General features: G+C 40.2%; 4 protein-coding genes across 4 annotated transcripts; 3 read left to right on the forward strand and 1 right to left on the reverse strand.

Annotated features, from left to right (window-relative positions):
• Positions 1 to 235: 235 nt before the first annotated feature.
• cat (catalase) lies at positions 236 to 9,756 on the forward strand. The gene is made up of 13 exons (XM_068602770.1): positions 236 to 377; positions 1,337 to 1,508; positions 2,392 to 2,502; positions 2,663 to 2,793; positions 3,025 to 3,129; positions 3,294 to 3,419; positions 3,529 to 3,720; positions 3,898 to 4,050; positions 4,469 to 4,607; positions 5,203 to 5,333; positions 7,163 to 7,270; positions 8,169 to 8,252; positions 8,553 to 9,756. The coding sequence occupies exons 1-13, from the start codon at positions 312 to 314 to the stop codon at positions 8,616 to 8,618; spliced, it is 1,584 nt and encodes a 527-aa protein (XP_068458871.1). The 5' UTR covers positions 236 to 311; the 3' UTR covers positions 8,619 to 9,756.
• Positions 9,757 to 10,469: 713 nt separating this feature from the next.
• Positions 10,470 to 11,570, forward strand: LOC137804346 (dispanin subfamily A member 2b-like). Its single transcript, XM_068603528.1, has 2 exons — positions 10,470 to 10,680; positions 11,157 to 11,570. The coding sequence occupies exons 1-2, from the start codon at positions 10,471 to 10,473 to the stop codon at positions 11,334 to 11,336; spliced, it is 390 nt and encodes a 129-aa protein (XP_068459629.1). The 5' UTR covers position 10,470; the 3' UTR covers positions 11,337 to 11,570.
• A 1,972-nt stretch (positions 11,571 to 13,542) lies between these two features.
• LOC137803711 (dispanin subfamily A member 2b-like) lies at positions 13,543 to 14,249 on the forward strand. Its single transcript, XM_068602422.1, has 2 exons — positions 13,543 to 13,719; positions 14,040 to 14,249. Exons 1-2 carry the CDS (start codon positions 13,543 to 13,545, stop codon positions 14,247 to 14,249), a joined length of 387 nt encoding a protein of 128 aa, XP_068458523.1.
• Positions 14,250 to 17,521: 3,272 nt separating this feature from the next.
• Positions 17,522 to 20,506, reverse strand: LOC137803636 (gastrula zinc finger protein XlCGF57.1-like). The gene is made up of 2 exons (XM_068602289.1): positions 20,108 to 20,506; positions 17,522 to 19,127 (listed from the first exon to the last, which is right to left on the reverse strand). The coding sequence occupies exons 1-2, from the start codon at positions 20,244 to 20,246 to the stop codon at positions 17,773 to 17,775; spliced, it is 1,494 nt and encodes a 497-aa protein (XP_068458390.1). The 5' UTR covers positions 20,247 to 20,506; the 3' UTR covers positions 17,522 to 17,772.
• Between the last annotated feature and the right edge of the window lie 56 nt (positions 20,507 to 20,562).

Below are 20,562 nucleotides of genomic sequence, written 5' to 3' on the forward strand. Positions count from 1 at the left end.
GTGTCCCAAAATGCAAATGAGCTATTTTAATGATTGAATTGTTTGAAATGAATGCAGAGTTTTAAAAAAATTAATTACATGCATATATGTACTGTATATGCATCTTTCCCGCGTCTCAGTGAGTTCAAGAATCATGTGGTCTTCACACAACCAATCAGCAAAGAGTACGAAACGTCAGCGAACCCGCCTTTGTGGCCAATCAGAAAGGAGGGGTACGAGAGGGGGCGGAGCCACGTCGAGCAAAGTCGAAGAAGAATTCCGTCAAACGTCTGGTCATTTTCTACAGCAAAGACCTAGCGTGACCTGTCGAGATGGCCGACAGCAGGGATAAAGCGACCGATCAAATGAAGTCGTGGAAGGAGAGCAGGGCGCTGCAGGTGTGTGTGTGTCTGTGTGTGTATAGAGGCGTTGTGTTTGATGAAATGTTGTTGTGCTGCTTGGTGAGAGGTCGTTCAGGGTGAACCAGGGGAAACGTTAGTGGCCAAAAAAACACCGAAAGATAGCTTATGGTGCGAGCCAGCAGACTCGTGACTCTGCAGACATTTACAAGTTACGTTATTGTGGAGCTGTTTGTGTCTGTGGGGCGTTTATAATCGTTGTTGTAGCAAAAGGGCCGCTTGCTAAAACTCACGTCACATGCTAAACTAGCTCAGTATAAAGAAACCGAATATCTTAAAGCAGCCTGAAGAGTTGTGACACAAACCTCTTTTAAAGGGGGGCAATCCAGATAAAGCCATCACGTAAGGAGGGCATTGTCCAGAGGCATGTGTGTGTCTGAACTTCACCCCTTTTGGGTTGTATAACGAGAGCAAACCAGAGCAAACGGCTCCTATCACCTTAAATAACTGAACCTTTTTATTATATCCACGTCCCTCCAACCACTTCATATTAGTCTGGATGTTGTTCTAGTGTCAGTATTTTTTTTAAATATATAATGCTGTTTTAGCAGCTGTGCAAGTTTCCAGTCTGCATGTTTTGAAAACACACATACAACTGTGAGCAGAGTTCACCATCTGACAATTATTTACAGCTGTGACAATAATAAAGTAATAATACATTTTGCTTTTTATATTCTTAGTGCAGTACTGCAAGCTTTGGTGTCACGACAGTTGCAGGAATATGCATGCCTTATTTTTTGAAAATGTCTAATTTAGTCTGTTTATCCACTCATGTCCTTTGCAAATGAATTGTCTTTAGAGATTGGACGGTGGAGAGAAAGTAGATTGAGATACATGCACATTTTAAGCGCTTCACAGTTGGCCTAAGAAACATATCTTTCATAAGTGTGTGTCTGGTTTTTTTTTTCAAGCCAATCTTATTTATTTTTTATCAACAGAGGTCAGACACACTGACCACAGGAGCCGGCCATCCCGTTGGAGATAAGCTGAACCTGATGACTGCGGGACCGAGGGGCCCCCTGCTCGTCCAAGATGTCGTCTTCACCGATGAGATGGCCCACTTTGACCGGGAACGAATCCCAGAGAGAGTGGTGCATGCCAAAGGGGGAGGTGAGTATTGAGCAAGTCTCTGCTCTGTCACCTGTGTGTTGGCTGTATCTGGTTGGCAATACAATACATGTTGTCTCCAAATTGTTACTCAATGCAATGTTTTGGCCTTTTTCCACCACCTCTTTTAGTACACAGTGATTATGCAATTCACTATGACTTGCTAATATTACAGTCTGAGTACTCGATACAGAGTCTCAGTTCTGTGACGCTATTGAGAAATATAAAGCTTTTTTTTTTCAATGTAGCAAAAGATAATGTGTGTCAAGTTAAACTATGTACAAAAACACTGCAGCAGTACAATAACTTTGCCTAAAAAATGTCTAAAATTGTCAAAATCTTAATTAAGATTTGGAACTGTCGCACCATAGAAAATAGACTAAGAATCTGACCTGACACCAACTTTCCCTATGTGACAGTTGTTATTGACACATTGCTGTCGGTATCCAAAATGCATTCTGGTTTCATACTCAGCTGTAGTTGCTTATATATATATATATATATATATATATATATATATATATATATATATATATATATATATCTCTATATCACAGTTTCTGTGATATAATGCAATATTTTTGCTGTATACAGAGAATTATATTTCATACAGTATGTCACACCATATAACATATTTTCACTGACTTGTAGCGGCTTTGTCTTTTTGGCAATTGCTGCACTTCTCTCTGTGAAGGATGCTAATGTGTCCAAGTTAACCTGGGTGATGATTGAATTGACGTTGAAATCCTCAATGTAGCATCTTTTTATGATAAATATCGAAGTATGCCACACTAAGGAGTCAGCTAGGACACTATTGTTTCTCCAGTGATAATTACCCGCCAACTCAAGGATCACTTGTCCACCATGTATTTCCTCCATGATGCAGGAGCGTTTGGCTACTTCGAGGTGACTCATGACATCTCCCGCTACTGCAAGGCCAAGGTGTTTGAACATGTTGGCAAGACGACTCCCATCGCTGTCCGCTTCTCCACTGTGGGTAAGGATAGCCAAGTCATGTGTTAAAAATAAGGATAGGACCATATATAAAATACTTTTTCTACCCCCTGGATGTCATGTCCTCACACATGTTTTGTGCTGCTAATGTAGCAAACATGGAATAAGCTTCTAGATGTATGACTGAATGAATTGTGTTTCAGCTGGAGAATCGGGATCAGCAGACACAGTGAGAGACCCCCGAGGCTTTGCAGTCAAGTTTTACTCTGAGGAGGGCAACTGGGACCTGACGGGCAACAACACCCCCATTTTCTTCATCAGGGACTCCATGCTGGTGAGTGAGTGAGTGTAAAATGGTCTATGAGCCATACCTGAGGCTGCATCTAAAGACTCAAACACCCAAGTGAATAAAAGAACTTGTAGAAGAAGTTTTCATCAGTTGTGAACAAGTTGAATGTATTCCAAAGAAAGAAAGACGCCTACAAAATCCAACCTGTATATCATCCTGAGGCACCAGAAAGGATCAGATACTGAGTTTCTCCGCATTGCTTGTACCCCCATGCAGTTCCCGTCCTTCATCCACTCCCAGAAGCGCAACCCCCAGACGCACATGAAAGACCCCGACATGGTGTGGGACTTCTGGAGCCTGAGGCCGGAGAGTCTGCATCAGGTAGCTGACGCTGTTGTGGAGTGCACAGAAAGGAAGCTTCTTATTCAAATATTCTCAAGTACTCTGTTCACTGTTGCTCCTCTGCGTCATTGACCTCAGTGTAACGTAGACATCGCAGGACTCGTCAATATCGTGTGCCTTCTGTCCCGGTTCCCCTCGTGCAGGTGTCTTTCTTGTTCAGCGACCGAGGTTTGCCCGACGGGTTCCGTCACATGAACGGCTACGGCTCTCACACCTTCAAACTGGTCAACGCTGATGGCGAGCGCGTCTACTGCAAGTTCCACTTCAAGGTTTGAGCCCGGACTTCACCCGTATTTAACCGAATAGACCCGCCTCCTGGGATTTTGACATTGCTTAGTTACAATATGTTGTGTGTGTTTTTAAAAAAAATTTTTTTAGACTGATCAAGGAATAAAGAATCTGACAGGAGAGGAGGCAGACCGCCTGGCGTCCACCAACCCAGATTATGCTATTGGAGACCTGTTCAACGCCATTGCCAATGGCAACAACCCATCCTGGACCTTCTTCATCCAGGTCATGACCTTCGAGCAGGCTGAGAACTGTCCGTTCAACCCCTTCGATGTTACCAAGGTACCACATGCCACGTTACAACCTGTTGCAGGATACCTAAACTGTGTCTTCGTGAGAAACTGTTGACATTTAAAACAGAGGAGTTGGTTGGATAGACATCATTTTAAGCCGTTGTTAATAAAACAAAACGAAAGAACAGTACTCTTCTACATGTCTACATTTCTTTTTTTCATTCAGGTTTGGTCACACAAAGAATACCCTTTGATCCCCGTGGGGAAGATGGTGCTCAACAGGAACCCAGTCAACTACTTTGCAGAGGTGGAGCAGCTGGCCTTTGACCCCAGCAACATGCCGCCGGGCATCGAGCCGAGCCCCGACAAGATGCTGCAGGTAACACCAAAAACATTTTCTGTAAAAATGCATTCGTACCATGAATGAGACTAAAAAAACTAAGTCGTGACCGGAGAGTGTTTCTGAGAAGAATTGGCACCGTGTTTCATTTCATATCATTTACTAACCTTTGTACTGCATAATCCTGTGAATATCCAAGCGCATACTAATGGTACCTGGACATGTAGAAAAAGGTTTTACAGTCCCTGTAATTTTAAATAACCATGGTGCACCAGTGTCTATGGTGTCCTGTTAAAGGCCATGTTCTGGGTAGTTTTATTCTCTTCCAGCAGATTATATGCTCATTTTAATAAATTGCTCAAAAGGTGCTCGGTGTTGACTCCGTCTTTTGAGAGTTTCGGGACCTCCAGTGTAACAATGCTGTGTCTCGTGTCTCATGTCTCATGTCTTCGTCTAGGGTCGTCTCTTCTCCTACCCAGACACGCACCGACACCGGCTCGGGGCCAACTACCTGCAGATCCCCGTGAACTGCCCCTTCAGGACCCGTGTGAGCAACTACCAGCGCGACGGTCCGATGTGCATGTTCGACAACCAAGGTAAGTCTGAGTCCGGCTCTGTGTGTTTGTGTCTGTGCGTACGGTAACAAGGGCGGAGACAAACACTTCACTGTTTGAGCACGAGAGGGTTTTCCCTTATGTACACAGTTCTCCTTGTGAGTCTTATATACATATAGTGTTAATAAAGCGCTAGTTGGAAGACTAGAAAAGTGCTATGTAACTAGAAGTCCACCCATTTTACCATTTTAATGTCCAGTTGTGCTTCTTTTTGTCTCAAGATGTATTTGTTTTTCCATTGTCTGAAGCTACCATTGTTCTTTGTAGATGTGTTTTTACTTGACTAGAATGTTTTTGTTGTTTTTCCGAGTTAGATTTTTAGAGACTAACCACCTCAGTCCTCTACACTGTATCAAACAGCTAAAATACCTGTAAATATTTACAACATACGTAATACCATTACAGCTTCCCTTATTGAAAACCAATAGTGACTGGCATCATGTTATCGTTGTATTCACTAATCAGATGTCCTCACTCTAAGGAACACTTTTCTGTTGGTTTTCTCACTTACTTTGGTTTTTGTTTGTTTATTCAACTCGTAACAGCGTTCTTTTCATCTTTTCTGTTTGGCCTCCAGGTGGAGCTCCGAACTACTATCCCAACAGCTTCAGTGCCGCAGTGACCCAGCCTCACTTTGTGGAGTCCAAGTTCCAGGTGTCTCCAGATGTGACGCGCTGCAACAGTGGAGATGACGATAACTTCACACAGGTAAAGATCACGTCACACTTTTTATAGGCATATAGGAGCGATTTGTGCCCCCTGGAGTTAAATAAGTGTTGTTTTTTTTTGTTTTGTTTTTAACGTTATCTATATTTGCATCCTTGCTAGGTGTAATTTGTTATACCGAAATATTAAGCTCACCACAGACTATTGCAAAAAGACCATATTTGAAACTATGGCTCTCAAAATACACACACAATAATGTGCGTCTCTTGCAGAAGCAAACATTTTACAAAACTTCTTCCAAAAATTATATTTGCACCAAATTTGAGTCTATTATTTCAAGTCTTTTCAAGAATTTTCATTTGTAGCATGCTGTAAATAAGATTTTGAATTCAACAATTATTTGTTTATTTTAAATACACATTCAATTCAATTCAGTTTGTATAGCCCAAAAAAACAAATACAAGATTTGCCTCAGAGGGCTTTACAATCTGTACACATAACATCCCTGTCCCAGAACCTCACATCGGATCAGGAAAAACTCCCCCAAATAAAGATAGTAAAACCCTTTCACAGGGAAAAGGGGAAGAAACCTTCAGGAGAGCAACAGAGGAGGATCCCTCTCCCCGGATGGACCAGAAGCAACAGATGTCATGTGACCAGAATGAGCAACGTAACAGAGTTGCAGCACATTACATGAATATGACAAAAATATTGATATAAGGAGCGGTAGGCATGGACCATGATCCAGATAGCCACAGTCCATCGTAGCATGCAGGACCAGTTATAAGAGGAACGTTTTAAGTCTACTCTTAACTAAGGTGACCGTGTCTGCCCCTCTGACTGAAAGTGGAAGGTTATTCACAGATGAGGAGCTTGATAACTGAAGGCTCGAGCCCCCAACCTATTTTTTAAGACTCTGGGCTTTAGTGGGGTAGTATGGCACTATAAGCTCCTTAAGATATACTGGTGCATGAGCATACTTACTGTATTGCACTGCGAGTATGTTTATAACACAATACAGTATATTTTAATTACAGTCCCAACTCTCTTCAAAATGTCCATTGTTCTGCACACCTTTTATTATTTTCACATTGTGACCATTATTCATTTTTGTACTAAACTTTTGTTCGTGTTCGTTCGAGGATTAATGAATACATTATGACATTTGTAATACTTCCTTTCAATGTTATTTAAAAGCCGCACCAATTAATGTTTGGATCAACGTCATGGTGCCAAACCTCCAGAGAGCTCTCACCCAGCTCTGCATCCCCCCTCAGCTTCGCAGAGACTTTCAGCCTCTCAATTCTTTCTTTTCTTTTTCACTTTTTTTTCCGACCGAGACCTCAACGGCTTTGTTTCCCTCACTCTGCTCTCACCGGAGCTTTTGGTAAACCAGCTGCACGCTTCCTGCTGGTACCAAACAGCGGGGAGGCTGAGTTGCTCACACGCTAGTGAACATAGTGGAGAGAGAGTGAAACAGAACAACTGATGCTCCAAATGAATGCCAATGCTGTTCCTGTTTTTGCTCAATGCTTTCATAACGGCTCCATACGGTGATTATATTCCAATGTTGTGGTTACAGGTTGTTCCACTTCCTGAAGAGGCCACGGAAATGAAAACTGCTTCCACATCATGTCAGATCAACTGATAATAAATGACTTATTACACAACTAAAACACAATCAAAAGGAGATTAATGTCCACGTTTTGGTAGAGGAGCACTAAATCCCTTCTGCTACTACTTAGCGTATTGGCAGGGTTGAATCGGGGTCATAGATGTTCTTCTCAAACTGCAAATCCATCTATGAATCTCATTTTCAGATAATTGACTTCGAGTGCCAACTCATTTTGTGTTTTTTTTTGTCATTGCAGGTTCGCACCTTCTACACGCAGGTCCTGAACGAAGCCGAGCGCCAGAGGCTTTGCCAGAACATGGCCGGGGCCCTGAAGGGGGCGCAGCTCTTCATCCAGAAGCGCATGGTGGGTCCAAAGCACCTTTTGTACGAGCCTCATAGTGTTGGTCACATGAATGTCTTTCATGATAATGTTGTTGTTTTATGTATGGGTGTGTGTGTGTATGTGCATATTTTTAAAGAATGATAGTTGGGTTTGGGGTGAAACGGTTTTCACACATTGAAATTCTTAATGAAACAACAGGATGTTGTTTAGTTTGTTCTGCACACCAGTGAGCTTGTGTAGGAAACGTGTGCTTATGTGGGCTTAAGGCAAGGGGATTTATTAATTTTTGAATTTTTTTTTTCAAAGTTCCAAAGAGCTTTAAAAACATTAAAACCTGAAAGGACTTGCAAAATCAAACTTTAAAAGAGCGTGTTTATTGTGTAGAGATAATGCTGAGTTGTCTTATCTTTTTATCGTGTAGCAGGATAGCACTTCATTTAGCTTCATAGGCCATTTGAGGATTTATTAGTTTTTTTCATTGTGTTGTAAAAATGGTATTTAGAGTTGAAGAAAGTTTTAGAGCATCAAGTTATTAATCGCCTCAATGCATTGAATACATTTTTCAACAAGATGGAGGATGTCAGCGAAAAAGTCTTGTTTGACATTTGAGCATCATCTGCATAATTATGATGGAGGAAAATGCAAAAAGAATGCGTTCTTAAAGCATATGTGATTTATTGGATGAGGATGTGTTGTCTTCATCCACCGTCGTATCACACAGAGAAGTACCTGAGATGTTTTTAATAAGTTTATCATCTTCCATTCAAACCACAGAGGCTTTGTACGGAAGTGGGTTTTTCAGTTTGCCAAAAAAAGAAACGTTTGGATGTTGTTTTTTGTAGATTTGAGTAAACTCATGAGAAAATGTGTTTTTTAGCCGCCTTTTTTCTCAAATCCGATTGTCTGGTTCTTCATGCAGGTTGAGAACTTGAAGGCTGTCCATGAGGACTACGGACACCGGGTTCAGACCCTTCTCAACAAGTACAACGCAGAGGCTAAAAAGGTAAATGCATTTCCTGTAAGGTGTAAGAGTTAACTGATAGTCCATCTGCCAGCTGTGATCCATCCATCCATCCCTTGACTTAAAGTTGCCATAACACTTGGTACAGACCTTCATGCATAGACAGATAACCCGTCCTCATGACTTCACCTCTATGTGTAAATATATAGGATAATATTTTTGGGGGTTTTCTTATTATTTATTTTGTAACTCTACCAGATTGTTGTCGACTGTGCTGTACATATCCTGCATCTTCTTTGAAGCCATTTGTTCTCTCTCTTCCTTGTGCCTTGTCTTTCTCAGAACACAGATGTGCACGTTTACAGCCGTCCAGGAGCCTCAGCCGTCGCCGCCGCCTCCAAGATGTGAGGACTTCAACTTCCTGCCGTAGGGGCGTCGCTTCCATTGATCTCATAGCAAATGCACTTTCGTGATCACCAACTGCTACTACAAGTGACAAGAATTAACTTTCAAACTAGTCTGAAATATTAACGTTGTAGCGTCGGGGGGCGGGGTTTATATCAGTCAATCCAAACAATTTATGGATGCTAGCGATACCACAGGGTTTGTTTTTTTTCCAAATTAAAATATCTCGGTGTCTACATTTTCTAGCGCTTGACTTTTAACACAAAGACCAATTATTTTTCATTTATATTTCTGTTTGGTTGCATTAAATCAATTAACCCCAACTTTCTGTTGAGTACTATGACTAGTGATAATTGTTTCCTATAATTAAACTCAGGTTTTGTGTTCACTACTATGTTGTGATGATCCAACTCTTTTCTTTGACTTAATTTTAAAGAAAACAAATCCAGATCTTCAGCATAAATCTTCGGTCTTGGTTCAAATTTGTAAAAAAAAAAAAAAATACCTTGATTTTATGACTTTCTTTTTTCACTATGAGCAATGATCAGTTTTGGCTATTTTTCAGGACGTCATTCTGAAAAAGCTGTTGTAATGAGTAGAAATGGGAAACGCCCGTCTATTTGTTGGACATCTAGTGAGACAATTGATGCAAGGTTCAAAATGAGGAATTATTTCCATTACAGCTAAAACAATAGTGCCTTTTTTTGTGAACTAAAACTACCAAATGCAAATCATGTTGGCCTTAAACGAGACGAATGATTATGATTTGGCTTACAGTTTCATGTCTTAGTTTTCAACATGTATTCATAGGCGACTGTGTCAATGGTAAGCTAATGTTTAAAGGTGTAAATTGGAGGTAAATCTACATCTAATAATGATCTGAACGGTAAAATGCCTAAAATAATCTCAAAGTGTGTCGAGGAGCGTCATCATTTCAGACTCAAGAGTTTCACTTTAAATCCGTCATGTTGGTCAATCAATATGAATTGTTCATGTAACATGCTTTGTTGTTTATCTCAAATGATCATCTGAATGTAACGTCTTTTTTTTAATTTCATGTTCAAGTGAACCTTTTCAGCTGAGATGCGTTCACTGCCTGCCTGTATTAATTAACTTGTAATCAAAGCGTATCAGCAGCTTTCGTTTGTCTCCATTTCTTTTGTCCCCGCTGTCTGAGCGGCTTTGCATCGTCATTCATCTTTTGACACATCATGTGACGTGAAAACATACATTTTAATGAACAGTTTGAGCAAATGGCTTTAAAACCGATGAAATCCGATGTTAGTGGCTTTCCTGCTGAGATTGTAGAGCTTTATCTGTTAAAAAAATAATAATAATTGTGGTTGTACACACTCTCACATTAAAATCATAACTTGTACAGTGTCATAGCTCAGTGTGCCAAGAGGCACAGTATAGATTGTCATAATAAATTAAAATGTCATAGTATTGTATGTCGTAAAGAAAGTAATTTGGTTGTATGTCGTAACATTTTTAAAAGGCATACTATGGTATTTCCTAAAATGCATTATTATTGTTTTATTTAGCAGATTTTTTACGTGTCAGTTGTGGGAAAATTTTAAAAAAAAAGTTTAATGGACAATGCATTTTACATGAATCTGTAAACTATTCAAGGATTTATTTTTCAGACAGCCAAAAGGTGTGTGTTGTATCTTCCTTGCCACTGCCAACCTGTGTGTTGCGTGATTTCCTCACTGGATTTTCGGTAATAGAAAAAGAGAAGAGAAAATTAATACTTGCAGTTGGCGGTTGGGTTCTTGCGCAACTTCCGAGCGATTTGAGTTCTCGCACACCTCCCTGGCGCCACACACCCCAAACTGCAGTTGAGCTGGCAGCGATGAATCCTACGGGTTACCCGATTGAGAATGTGCAATTCCAGGCGAGGAATGACGGGTACCCCGGACCGCCCGTAGCACCCGTGGCTCAGTACACCACCGTGAACATCACCTCGGAGGCCCCCAGCGACTACGTCGTCTGGTCCATCTGCTCCTTCATCTACTTGAATCCCTGTTGCCTCGGACTGGCGGCGCTCATCTACTCCATCAAGGTGACTTACATTCGTGGGGAATCGGGCAGTTCGGAGGGACAATGAATGTTCATCTCTAAAAAAATTGTAGATGTCACTAAGCTTGAAAAGGAAAGTTTAAATATTGAGAAAAAAATGTAGAAATGTTTTTTTGATAAAAGAACAAAGAGCATTTGAAATGTGTTGCAAACTTTGCTGAACATTCTTGAATATGAAGAATCGTAAGGAAGCCCATTTCTGACAGAAAAAAAAGTCATAATTATGAGATTAAAAGTCAAAGTAAAGCTTTTTTTTAATTTGGTAAAAGAACATGAAATGTGTTGCAAACTTTGCTGAACATTTTTAAATATGAAGAATCAGAAATAGTAGAATTTGGCAAGAAAAACTATATTTGGCAAATGCTCGAAAGCAATCTCCACAGTAAACGTACAGCGATCATTAAGAGCATAACTATATGAATCCACTTTAAAAAAATCAATGTGCTTTGGTCCTTCCAGGCCAGAGACCGGAAGGTGGCCGGAGATATGAACGGAGCCCGAAACCACGGCTCCACTGCCCGCTGCCTCAACATCGCGGCCATGATCCTGGTGTCCATCATGATCCTCATTTTCATCATTACATTGAGCGTCGTGGTTAATCAAGCAAAAGCGACGATCCATTATAGAAATTATTACTAAAAAATAAAATGGTGGGAGAGTTGCCTGCTGCTGCGGCTCAGTGATGCTCGTGGTTCTTACGGCACCTTTTTTTTTCTTCTTTCTATTTCTGTTACAAAAGTCTTAAACTCAGCCGTGTTTCTTTTTTCCTGGTAATCTGGAGGAAACATTAATGCCAGACCGTGTTGTTAGATTCTGATTTCCTTTCGGCAAAGCATTTGTCTCAGCAATGGTTCCAAAATAATAAAAAAAAAAGATGACTTATTCATCTGTCAATAAAGATGTTTTATCATGAAATGTGGTGGTGAGATTTCTTATGTAAATAAACATGTTTTTTATATTAGTGTTTTGATTTTAAGCCAAAGAACTCCACCCGAAGAGGAAACAGAGGGTGAGGTGTACTTTTCACTCATTCTAGCTCTGAACAGGTATTTATTAACAAAGATTAGATAAAATAATCCTTAGTCCCTCAGTGGGGAAATTACAGGATTACAGCAGCCTTGCTCACAGTAAATTAAGATAAAGACCAAGTAATACAAATAAACAGAACAGTAATAAAACAAAATTAACTATAGTATTACATTTTAACAGTATGAAGAATATTAAATATACAAATGGAACCCCCCCCCCCCCCACACACACACACACACACACACCAACCAGCAGCACACGTTGCATGCTGGGATACAATACTCGGATTTCCAGATGTGGGTAGTACGACGACCGCCAAGTCAACATCAGAATGTTGCAAATGTTTCCCGTCACATTTGTTACACCTCACACGACGCGTTCTGGTGAATCTGAAGACCACCGGAGTTTGTTCACGAGAAGAAGAAAAAAAACACAGGGAAAACTTCACCAGAGTTTATGTCTCCACGCACCGAGAGAAGGAACATCATACGTCAGTTTAACTATTTTAAAGTGGCCAAGGCAGTGGAATGTATTTGTAATGCGATACAAACTGTGTCTGTGTGTGTGTGTGTGTGTGTGTGTGTGTCTGTGTGTGTGTGTGTGTGTGTGTGTGTGTGTGTGTATGTGTGTGTCTGTCTGTGTTGAGCGGAAATACAGAAAGGTGAACCACAATGAGGTCTGCAGCACAAGGTGGGCCCTGAGACTCTTTTCAGTATCAAATACTAATTCCTGCAGGTAAAACTACGTGTTGTTTACGGGTTGAATGTCTCATACACGGAGTTGGACCACATCCTGGGTCATTTTTATCTGGAAGTATAGCAAAGACGTAGCATGGCAGATCAGTTTATTACTATTAGGTACAAGACAACATGTAATAGAAGTTTAATTCAGTTGCAACACGTGTATATATTGAAATCACATGCTTTGTTTCTGTGGCGTAACCACAAACTGGAAAGTACAGGAGCTACATGATGTGTAACAAGTGATCATTCTGACTTGCCAAAGACTGAGTGTTGAAATGGCTGCTTTGGTTTCAATTTGACTGACGTTGTGTGAACTATGATAACAGCTTCTTCCCACTGGCTGTCAAAAAAAATTACAAATATGTTTGTTTTTTTTTAAAATTTGATAAAAGAGCAAAGACAATTTGAAATGTGTTGCAAACTTTGCTGAATATTCTTAAATATGAAGAATTCCATGGAAGCCCATTTCAGTGAATGCGGTGGTACATTATGGAAATAATTTCCGAGGCTAAATTTCAAATGGTGGGAGAGTTGCCTGCTGCTGTGGCTCAGTGATGCTCGTGGTTCTTACGGCACCTTTTCTTTCTTCCTTTTCTTATTTCCTCAAGCAAAACAGAGTATTACAAAAGTCTTAAACTCAGCCATGTTTCTTTTCCTGACAATCTGGAGGAAACATTAATGCTAGACACACACACACACACACACACACACACACACACACACTCTTAAAGGGGGGCCAAAGCATGCTTATTTTTAATCACTTAACCAAATCTTATGTTCTTGTTCCAACTATTAATTAAGTTTATCAGCAGGTACAAACTTATCTATCCACCCACGTCCTGTATCGAGGCTTTGAAGAGAAAAACAGCAATATTTCAAGATAATTGACAGGGAGCACAGTTTCGGCTTCCACTGGCCTCTCCAACCTTGAACTTGAAATATGGCATGATATATTTTACCATAACAGTGTGTGTGTGTGTGTGTGTGTGTGTCTGTCTGTCTGTGTTGTGTGGGAATACAGAAAGGTGAATCACAAGAAGCTCCCACTCCAGACTGCAGTTGAGCTGGCAGCAATGAATCCTGCAGATTCCCTGCCTGAGAATGTTCAATTCCAAGTGAGCAACGATGGGGACACCACCGTGAACATCACCTCGGAGGCCCCCAGCGACTACGTCGTCTGGTCCATCTGCTCCTTCATCCACTTGAATCCCTGTTGCCTCGGACTGGCGGCGCTCATCTACTCCATCAAGGTGACTTACATTCGTGGGGAATCGGGCAGTTCGGAGGGACAATGAATGTTCATCTCGGAAAATTATAGATATCACTAAGCTTGCAGAGGAAAGTTTAAATATTGAGAAAAAAATGGTTTTTAATTTGATGAAAGAACAGAGACAACTTGAAATGTGTTGCAAACTTTGCTGAATATTCTTAAATATGAAGAATCGTAATCGCCCATCTCCGCCATAAAAAAAAAAAAGAAGTCATAATTCTGAGATAAAAAGTAATAGTTATGGGATAAAAAGTCATATATGAATCCACTTTTAAAATCCATGTACTTTGGTCCTTCCAGGCCAGAGACCGGAAGGTGGCCGGAGATATGAACGGAGCCCGAAACCACGGCTCCACTGCTCGCTGCCTCAACATCTGGGCCATGATCCTGGTGTCCATCATGATCCTCATTTTCATCTTTACGGTCTACGTCATGGTTAAACAAGTGAAAGCAGTGATACAAAATGTCTTGAATCCTGAAATAGATTGGGGAAATCATTATTATGAATGAGTTGAATGTGATGCTCGAGGTTCTCACGACACAATTTATAACCTTTCGTACCTTTTTTTTCTTCTTTTTCTTATATCCTTAATCAAAACAGTTTTTTTTTCTTCTATTTGTGTTACAAAAGTCTTAAACTTATCCATGTTTCTTTTCCTGACAATCTGGAAGAAACATTTATGCCAGACTATCTTGTGAGATTCAGATTTCCTTTCGGCAAGGCATTTGTCTCAGCAATGTTTTTTCTAAAAAAAAAAAAAGAGACAACTTCTTCATCTGTCACTGAATATGTTTTATAATGACATGTGGTTGTGAGATTTTCTCAGTAAATAAACATGTTGTTTATTATGATGTTTTGACATTTTCACTGGTGCTGATTTAAAGCCAAAGAACTCCACCCTAAGAGGAAACAATGGGTGAGCAGGGCCCTGTTTTTCATACGTGGTTCAACAAAGTCGATCAAATGTCCTATTATCCATCTTAAATCACTGACATGATTGACATCCGGTCTCGTCCATTCTAACCAGACGTCAGTCCTCAGGATAACAATGCGTGCACGCACCTCTCCAGAAGGGAGAAAAGTCGAAAAAGCACTTTCGGGAAAATTTATTTGAAATAATGCTGCTGTAAGGTCTAAAGCTTTCCAAAATCATACGTGAACATTCTCTCTGCAACGTTTGACTTTGATAAAGTGAAGCAGGACAAAGTTTAGTACAGAGAAAATTCCGGCGAAGTCTCCAAAATGTGCATAAGGGCACATTACGAAACATTTGAATTTTCTCATGTACCAAACCATATATTTCACTTGCATATTACTTATGGTGTTCAATACCTTCAAATATAGCAGTTTGTGTTCTGTTTATGATTTACAGTTTTGAATAACAATTTTTTCAGTCTTCAGCCCCTGAATGGGTGATTGGTTTGCTCTCTCTCTCTCTCTCTCTCTCTCTCTCTCTCTCTCTCTCTCTCTCTCTCTCTCAGAGACAGTTGCCCATGTGTTCACAACAAATACATTTCTCGCTCTACTTCAGTTATTTCTCCTAATCTTAGTTAGTTGCTGACCACTCTGCACACCGTAAAGCCGCTGTTACGGTTTAACAAGTGACCGTGTTAACTGGAGACTTTCAGGCAATCGCGTCGGTTGTTGTCGTAGTTACGGAAGCTGTTGAAAATGGTCACGTAGCTGTCCTCGTGAATGCCGCATTTTTTTTTTAAAATATCATATTATGTATATGAGAGGGTTTGGCTCTGTGTGTATCAAACAATACGGCCTTCATGAGGACAGCTACGTGACTATTTTCCACTGCTGTCGTAACTACGACAACAACAGTTACAGTCAGGTGAAAGTCGCCAGTTAACACGGTCGCTTGTTAAATCATAACACCGTGTTCCGTCATGTGCGTATGAATACACACGTTCAACTCCTTAACTAAACTCGTATTGTGATTCCTGAGCCACAGGTCACTTCTGGTTTGTCTTTCTAGATGCGAAAATAAAAAAACTACATGAATGCACGAACGACTCCTGTAAAAAGAAAGAAAAAAAATCGTCAACAAAAAACAAACAAGACTCTTGACGTCACTACAAAAAGCTATATTCCTACAACTACCACAAGCAGCAGAGTGGCGCAGCGGAAGCGTGCTGGGCCCATAACCCAGAGGTCGATGGATCGAAACCATCCTCTGCTAATTTTTTTTTTTTCTCCACGAATTTCTTGCGAGAATTGCGAACATACACATTACTTAGTTAAGTCAACTCAAAGAGGAACAAGTATGTCTCAATGCGGAGGGTACTAAATGCGAATCTCTGCACTAAACTCATTAATCGCTCAATGGCCAACAAGGTGGACAAACTGCTGCATCTTCTCAGCGAACACACACGAGTTTTGTAGATCCCTGAAACTTGGCTTGGGGGACTGCACATCCGGGCTTCACACTCCCCATGACGGTGCTCTCGGGAAAAGCGAGATGAGGCGGAATCCGTTTCTACATAAACATGCACCAGTGAAGCGTTGCAACACCTGGCTAAGCCGATAATGCGGAACAAAGCAACCCTCAGGCTCCCAACTGATTGTTCTTGGGGACTTTGACAGAGTAAACCCTCAGCAAAGATAGACCGTGTATTATGTGTGCAACCAGGGATACAGACACACTGTTTCAAAGTGCTGCAGGGACACAGACAATGTGCAAGTGTGCAGGCATTAGTCTTAAAGCCCAGACATAAGTTTGCAATTTACTTTCTATCTTAATTAGTTTTTGGAATGAAAATTGATAATTCCAATCTAAATTTATCCCAGTGCAGCTGTTTATGAAAACATATACGGCCGTACACCGCATCTGCCCTTCACAAGTATAATTAGTTTTCAAGAGTTCAAGAGTATCACAAAGATTTAATTGCACATTTTCATTTAGAGGTATGGTGTGTACCGGTGTTTAGTTTGTCCTTTCTGTGGGTCAAAGGTCACTAAGGATGAATGTATTTGTTCTTGACATGATAATTTCTACAAATTTGGCATGGGAACATTTTTCACATAAGCAACAGAACTAAATGTTTTGTTTTTTGACACACTAAAGTAAAGGTACTTTATCCTCATCCGATCGATGCATTTTAAAGGGACACCTCTCCCAGTGGAAGCTTAATATGAATTGCAACCAAATAATGCAAAGTTTACACTGAGTGTGTGAATGCATCTTACAAGTTTTTATGAAACGCAATGTGTCTTAATGTATTTGTCTCTATGTTGAGAGCCTTGTTATTTTGTTATTTGATGAAGAGTAACTTTAACATTCTTCAATGCAAACAGTAAAAATACAAAGTAACCAACCATTATATTAATTATGTATTAATATGTTTATTCTTGAGAGCTTTCTACAGTCTATTTAATTAAATTAAGATTTAAATGTCTCACTTTGACCAAAATCCAAAATATACTTTATAATATTAAAATAGAAAAAAGCAGGAAATCTCCATAATTTAGGAACAGAAAACAGTATTTTCTGCCACATTTGTGTGAAAATAGTTACATTTTTTCTGTTGATCCAACTAATTGAGTCGTCTAATCATAAAACCGCTCAAATACCACGAAGGAGCTGTAGAGCTCAGTGCGCCCCCCCGTGGTGAACTGGACTCATGACGTACAACAATTAACTCACGTCATTTTGGTGAAAACTTTGGCTGAACTTTTAAACTGTTAGAGAGCCACCATGAAAACAATTAGATCAGAATACTGTTTTATTACAACTATTACAATAGTCGTAAATCAGAGAGAAAGCTTGGTCAACAAAAGGTAAAATATTCACGTCCTAAAACAAGACAGAATCCTTACATTACATCCTTACATGTGAGCCAGACCAAATGTTATAATCATAATTCATATATACATGACGATACAAAAAAACATGACAATATCATAGAAACACACACAGAAAAATATAATTTGATTCGTAGCTTCATCTTAGCTGAATTAACTTATTTTACTTATTTTGATTTGATGAATAACAGACGAGAAAATCTTGTTGATCAAACTCCACGACTAATTTGTTTCTCTTGTGTGGAATTTTAAATGTCGTTGCTGAGTTCTCTTGTGTGCAAATGTTTTACCACAAACTGAACAACTAAATGCTTTCTCTCCTGTGTGGACAATCATGTGAGAAGTTAGGGTTGTCTTACGTGAAAATGTTTTACTACACAGAGAACAACTAAATGCTTTCCTTCCTGTGTGGATAGTCATGTGACGATACAGGGATCGCTTTAGTGAAAATGTTTTACCACAAATTGAACAATTATATGCTTTCTTTCCTGTGTGGACAGTCATGTGATCGTTCAGGTATCTCTTATGTGCAAATGTTTTACAACAAACTGAACAACTAAATGCTTTGACTCCTGTGTGGCCAATCATGTGATAGTTCAGGTGTCCCTTACGTGCAAATGTTTTACCACAAACTGAACAACTAAATGCTTTCTCTCCTGTGTGGCCAATTATGTGATCGTTCAGGTGTCCCTTACGTGAAAATGTTCTACCACAAACTGAACAACTAAATGCTTTGACTCCTGTGTGGATAGTCATGTGATGGTTCAGGTTTCCCTTATGTGAAAATGTTTTAGCACAAACTAAACACTTAAATGTTTTTTTGTGGCCAGTCATGTGATAGTTCAGGTCTCCCTTATGTTTAAATGTTTTACCACAAACTGAACAACTAAATGCTTTGACTCCTGTGTGGACAGTCATGTGATCGTTCAGGTGTCCCTTATGTGCAAATGTTTTATCACAAAGTGAACAACTAAATGGTTTCACAAAATTTTTGGATCTAGTGTGTCTCTTCAGACGTAGTTTGCGGTCAGAGCTTCCAGTACATTCAGGCGAGCTGCTTGATGTATTCCCAGTACTACAGTTCACAGGTACTTCATTGATTTGCAGAGGATTTAAATCTTTTTGAGGTTCCTGAGTCTCAATCCAATCTTGACTGTCATCAGTCTCAGGTTCAGACAAGTCTTCAGTCTCATCAGTATCTGGTCCTGGATGTCTTTCTGGATCTGACTTCCTGTCAGGTTCTGATCCTCCACAATCTGCTTCATTATCTTCAATCTTCACAGAAGTGAATGAGAACACAATACCAGCTTCCTCCAGCCCTTGAAGCTGCTCTCCCTCCTGACTGGTCCAGAGTTCATCCTGTTCCTCTTTAATGTGTGCGGGCTCTGGGTACTCCTGTTTCTCTTTAATGTGTGGGGGCTCTGGGTCCTCCTGTTCCTCTTTAATGTGTGGGGGCTCTGGGTCCTCCTGTTCCTCTTTAAAGTGGGGGAGCTCTGTTAAATCCTGGTCCAGACTGGAGCTCCAGTCTTGCTGCTCAGGAGGAACCTCTTCTTTAACTACCAACAGCAGCTGGACGTCTGTGTAAAATAATTAAATACATTCATACGTCTGAGAAATTTTATATTAAACTATCTATTATTTAAGAGGTGTATCACTGAAAAGCGGTGAATTAGATCTAAATGAGAGAAACATGACACCTAAATAGAAACATGCTGCTGCGGTCGTAAACATCACACAACAACTTGTGTTGCATTGACTAAATAACATCCCACCGGCAGTGACAGACCCTGAGTAGCAAATGCAGAGACCACCTGTGTAGCTAATATAGTAAAAGAAAAAGTATACATATAATTGATTTGGTTTAAAGCACTTGGTGGCTCATTGGACAAGCCCCACTTGGAACACAAGGGAGTTCTTGTGGCCTTTTAAGAAAACACCCTGAGGTAATAGGACTACATACTCTGGTTGAACAACAGACTGCTTCTGGATCCTGAAGGAGAAACGGATTACTCGCCCTGTGCTCCTCTACTTTCACCTGCAAAATGAAGATCACTAAATTCTTGGATTCTTCAAGGTGACATTTATTGTTTTCTCCACCGCCAGATGAGAATCAAGGCTTTTGTCTGGGCAGAGAGAGGTCACAGTATGTTTGTAACCGGGTTTCTTTTTTAAAATTTATTTGTACTATCCTCCGTGTTATTGTGTATATTAGGGACTGTCAAGTCCCGTTCATTTCTGTGAAACATAACTGTTGTGCTTGTTGCTGCTGTAATAGTGTTGTTCCACGCTGCTGAGCTTTGTTGAGTTTTAATCCTCCACAACGAGTAAAGTTGGTAGAGGTAGAGATGTAGTACAGTAAAAAGTACAGTATTCACCTCTAAGATGTAGTACATAAAGCAGTACAATATGTTCCCCTGAAGTGTAATACAGTAAAAAGTCAAAAGTCTTTAAATACTTCAGTACAGTACCTGGAACTCAACCTCAGTACATGATGTGAATACTTCCTCCAGAACTGCTTTCATCAGTTTAAAGTGATAAAGAAACAAACAGAAACAACCTGCTCTTTGTATCCGGACTTCCGGGTTGAAAACAGCGTCCAGTAGTCTCCGTAGTCGCTCGTTCTCTTCTTTTAATCTAGAAACTTCCTTTTCGTACTCTGCTATCGTTCTTTCAAACTGAATTTGGACTTTAGACATTTTCACAACGACAGAAACGTTTCCTCCACACAAACTCCGTCACAAACCTCGTGTCCTCTCCATTAAAGTGGGACTATCCGCTAAAATAACTTTAATATCTTTGTAGGCTATCGGGAGATGAATCAGAGCAACAACATTCGGGAACAAATGTGAACATCTAGAAGTCCATTCAGAAGTTTTATCCTGACATACAGAGACTCTGCTGTATCAGTACTGAAGGAGCGACCGGACACTTTATCAATACAGCAACGAGACGCTCATGTTTCTCTGCAAGGGAGCCGCCATGTTGCTAATGGAGGAGCATCCGGGTCAGTTG

This window comes from Clinocottus analis, unplaced genomic scaffold, assembly GCF_023055335.1.
Source record: "Clinocottus analis isolate CAN_PGR_092001 unplaced genomic scaffold, fCliAna1.0.p SCAF_6, whole genome shotgun sequence".
Taxonomy (NCBI): Eukaryota; Metazoa; Chordata; class Actinopteri; order Perciformes; family Cottidae; genus Clinocottus; species Clinocottus analis.

Coding starts and splice junctions, on each gene's coding strand:
- cat (XM_068602770.1), top strand. CDS start 312: ATGGCCGACAGCAGGGATAAAGCGACCGATCAAATGAAGTCGTGGAAG. Junction 2,503..2,662: donor TGTCCGCTTCTCCACTGTGG/GTAAGGATAGCC, acceptor ATTGTGTTTCAG/CTGGAGAATCGGGATCAGCA. Junction 3,130..3,293: donor GGCCGGAGAGTCTGCATCAG/GTAGCTGACGCT, acceptor CCCCTCGTGCAG/GTGTCTTTCTTGTTCAGCGA.
- LOC137804346 (XM_068603528.1), top strand. CDS start 10,471: ATGAATCCTACGGGTTACCCGATTGAGAATGTGCAATTCCAGGCGAGG. Junction 10,681..11,156: donor CGCTCATCTACTCCATCAAG/GTGACTTACATT, acceptor TGGTCCTTCCAG/GCCAGAGACCGGAAGGTGGC.
- LOC137803636 (XM_068602289.1), bottom strand. CDS start 20,246: ATGTCTAAAGTCCAAATTCAGTTTGAAAGAACGATAGCAGAGTACGAA. Junction 19,128..20,107: donor AGTCCGGATACAAAGAGCAG/GTTGTTTCTGTT, acceptor TATTTTACACAG/ACGTCCAGCTGCTGTTGGTA.
- LOC137803711 (XM_068602422.1), top strand. CDS start 13,543: ATGAATCCTGCAGATTCCCTGCCTGAGAATGTTCAATTCCAAGTGAGC. Junction 13,720..14,039: donor CGCTCATCTACTCCATCAAG/GTGACTTACATT, acceptor TGGTCCTTCCAG/GCCAGAGACCGGAAGGTGGC.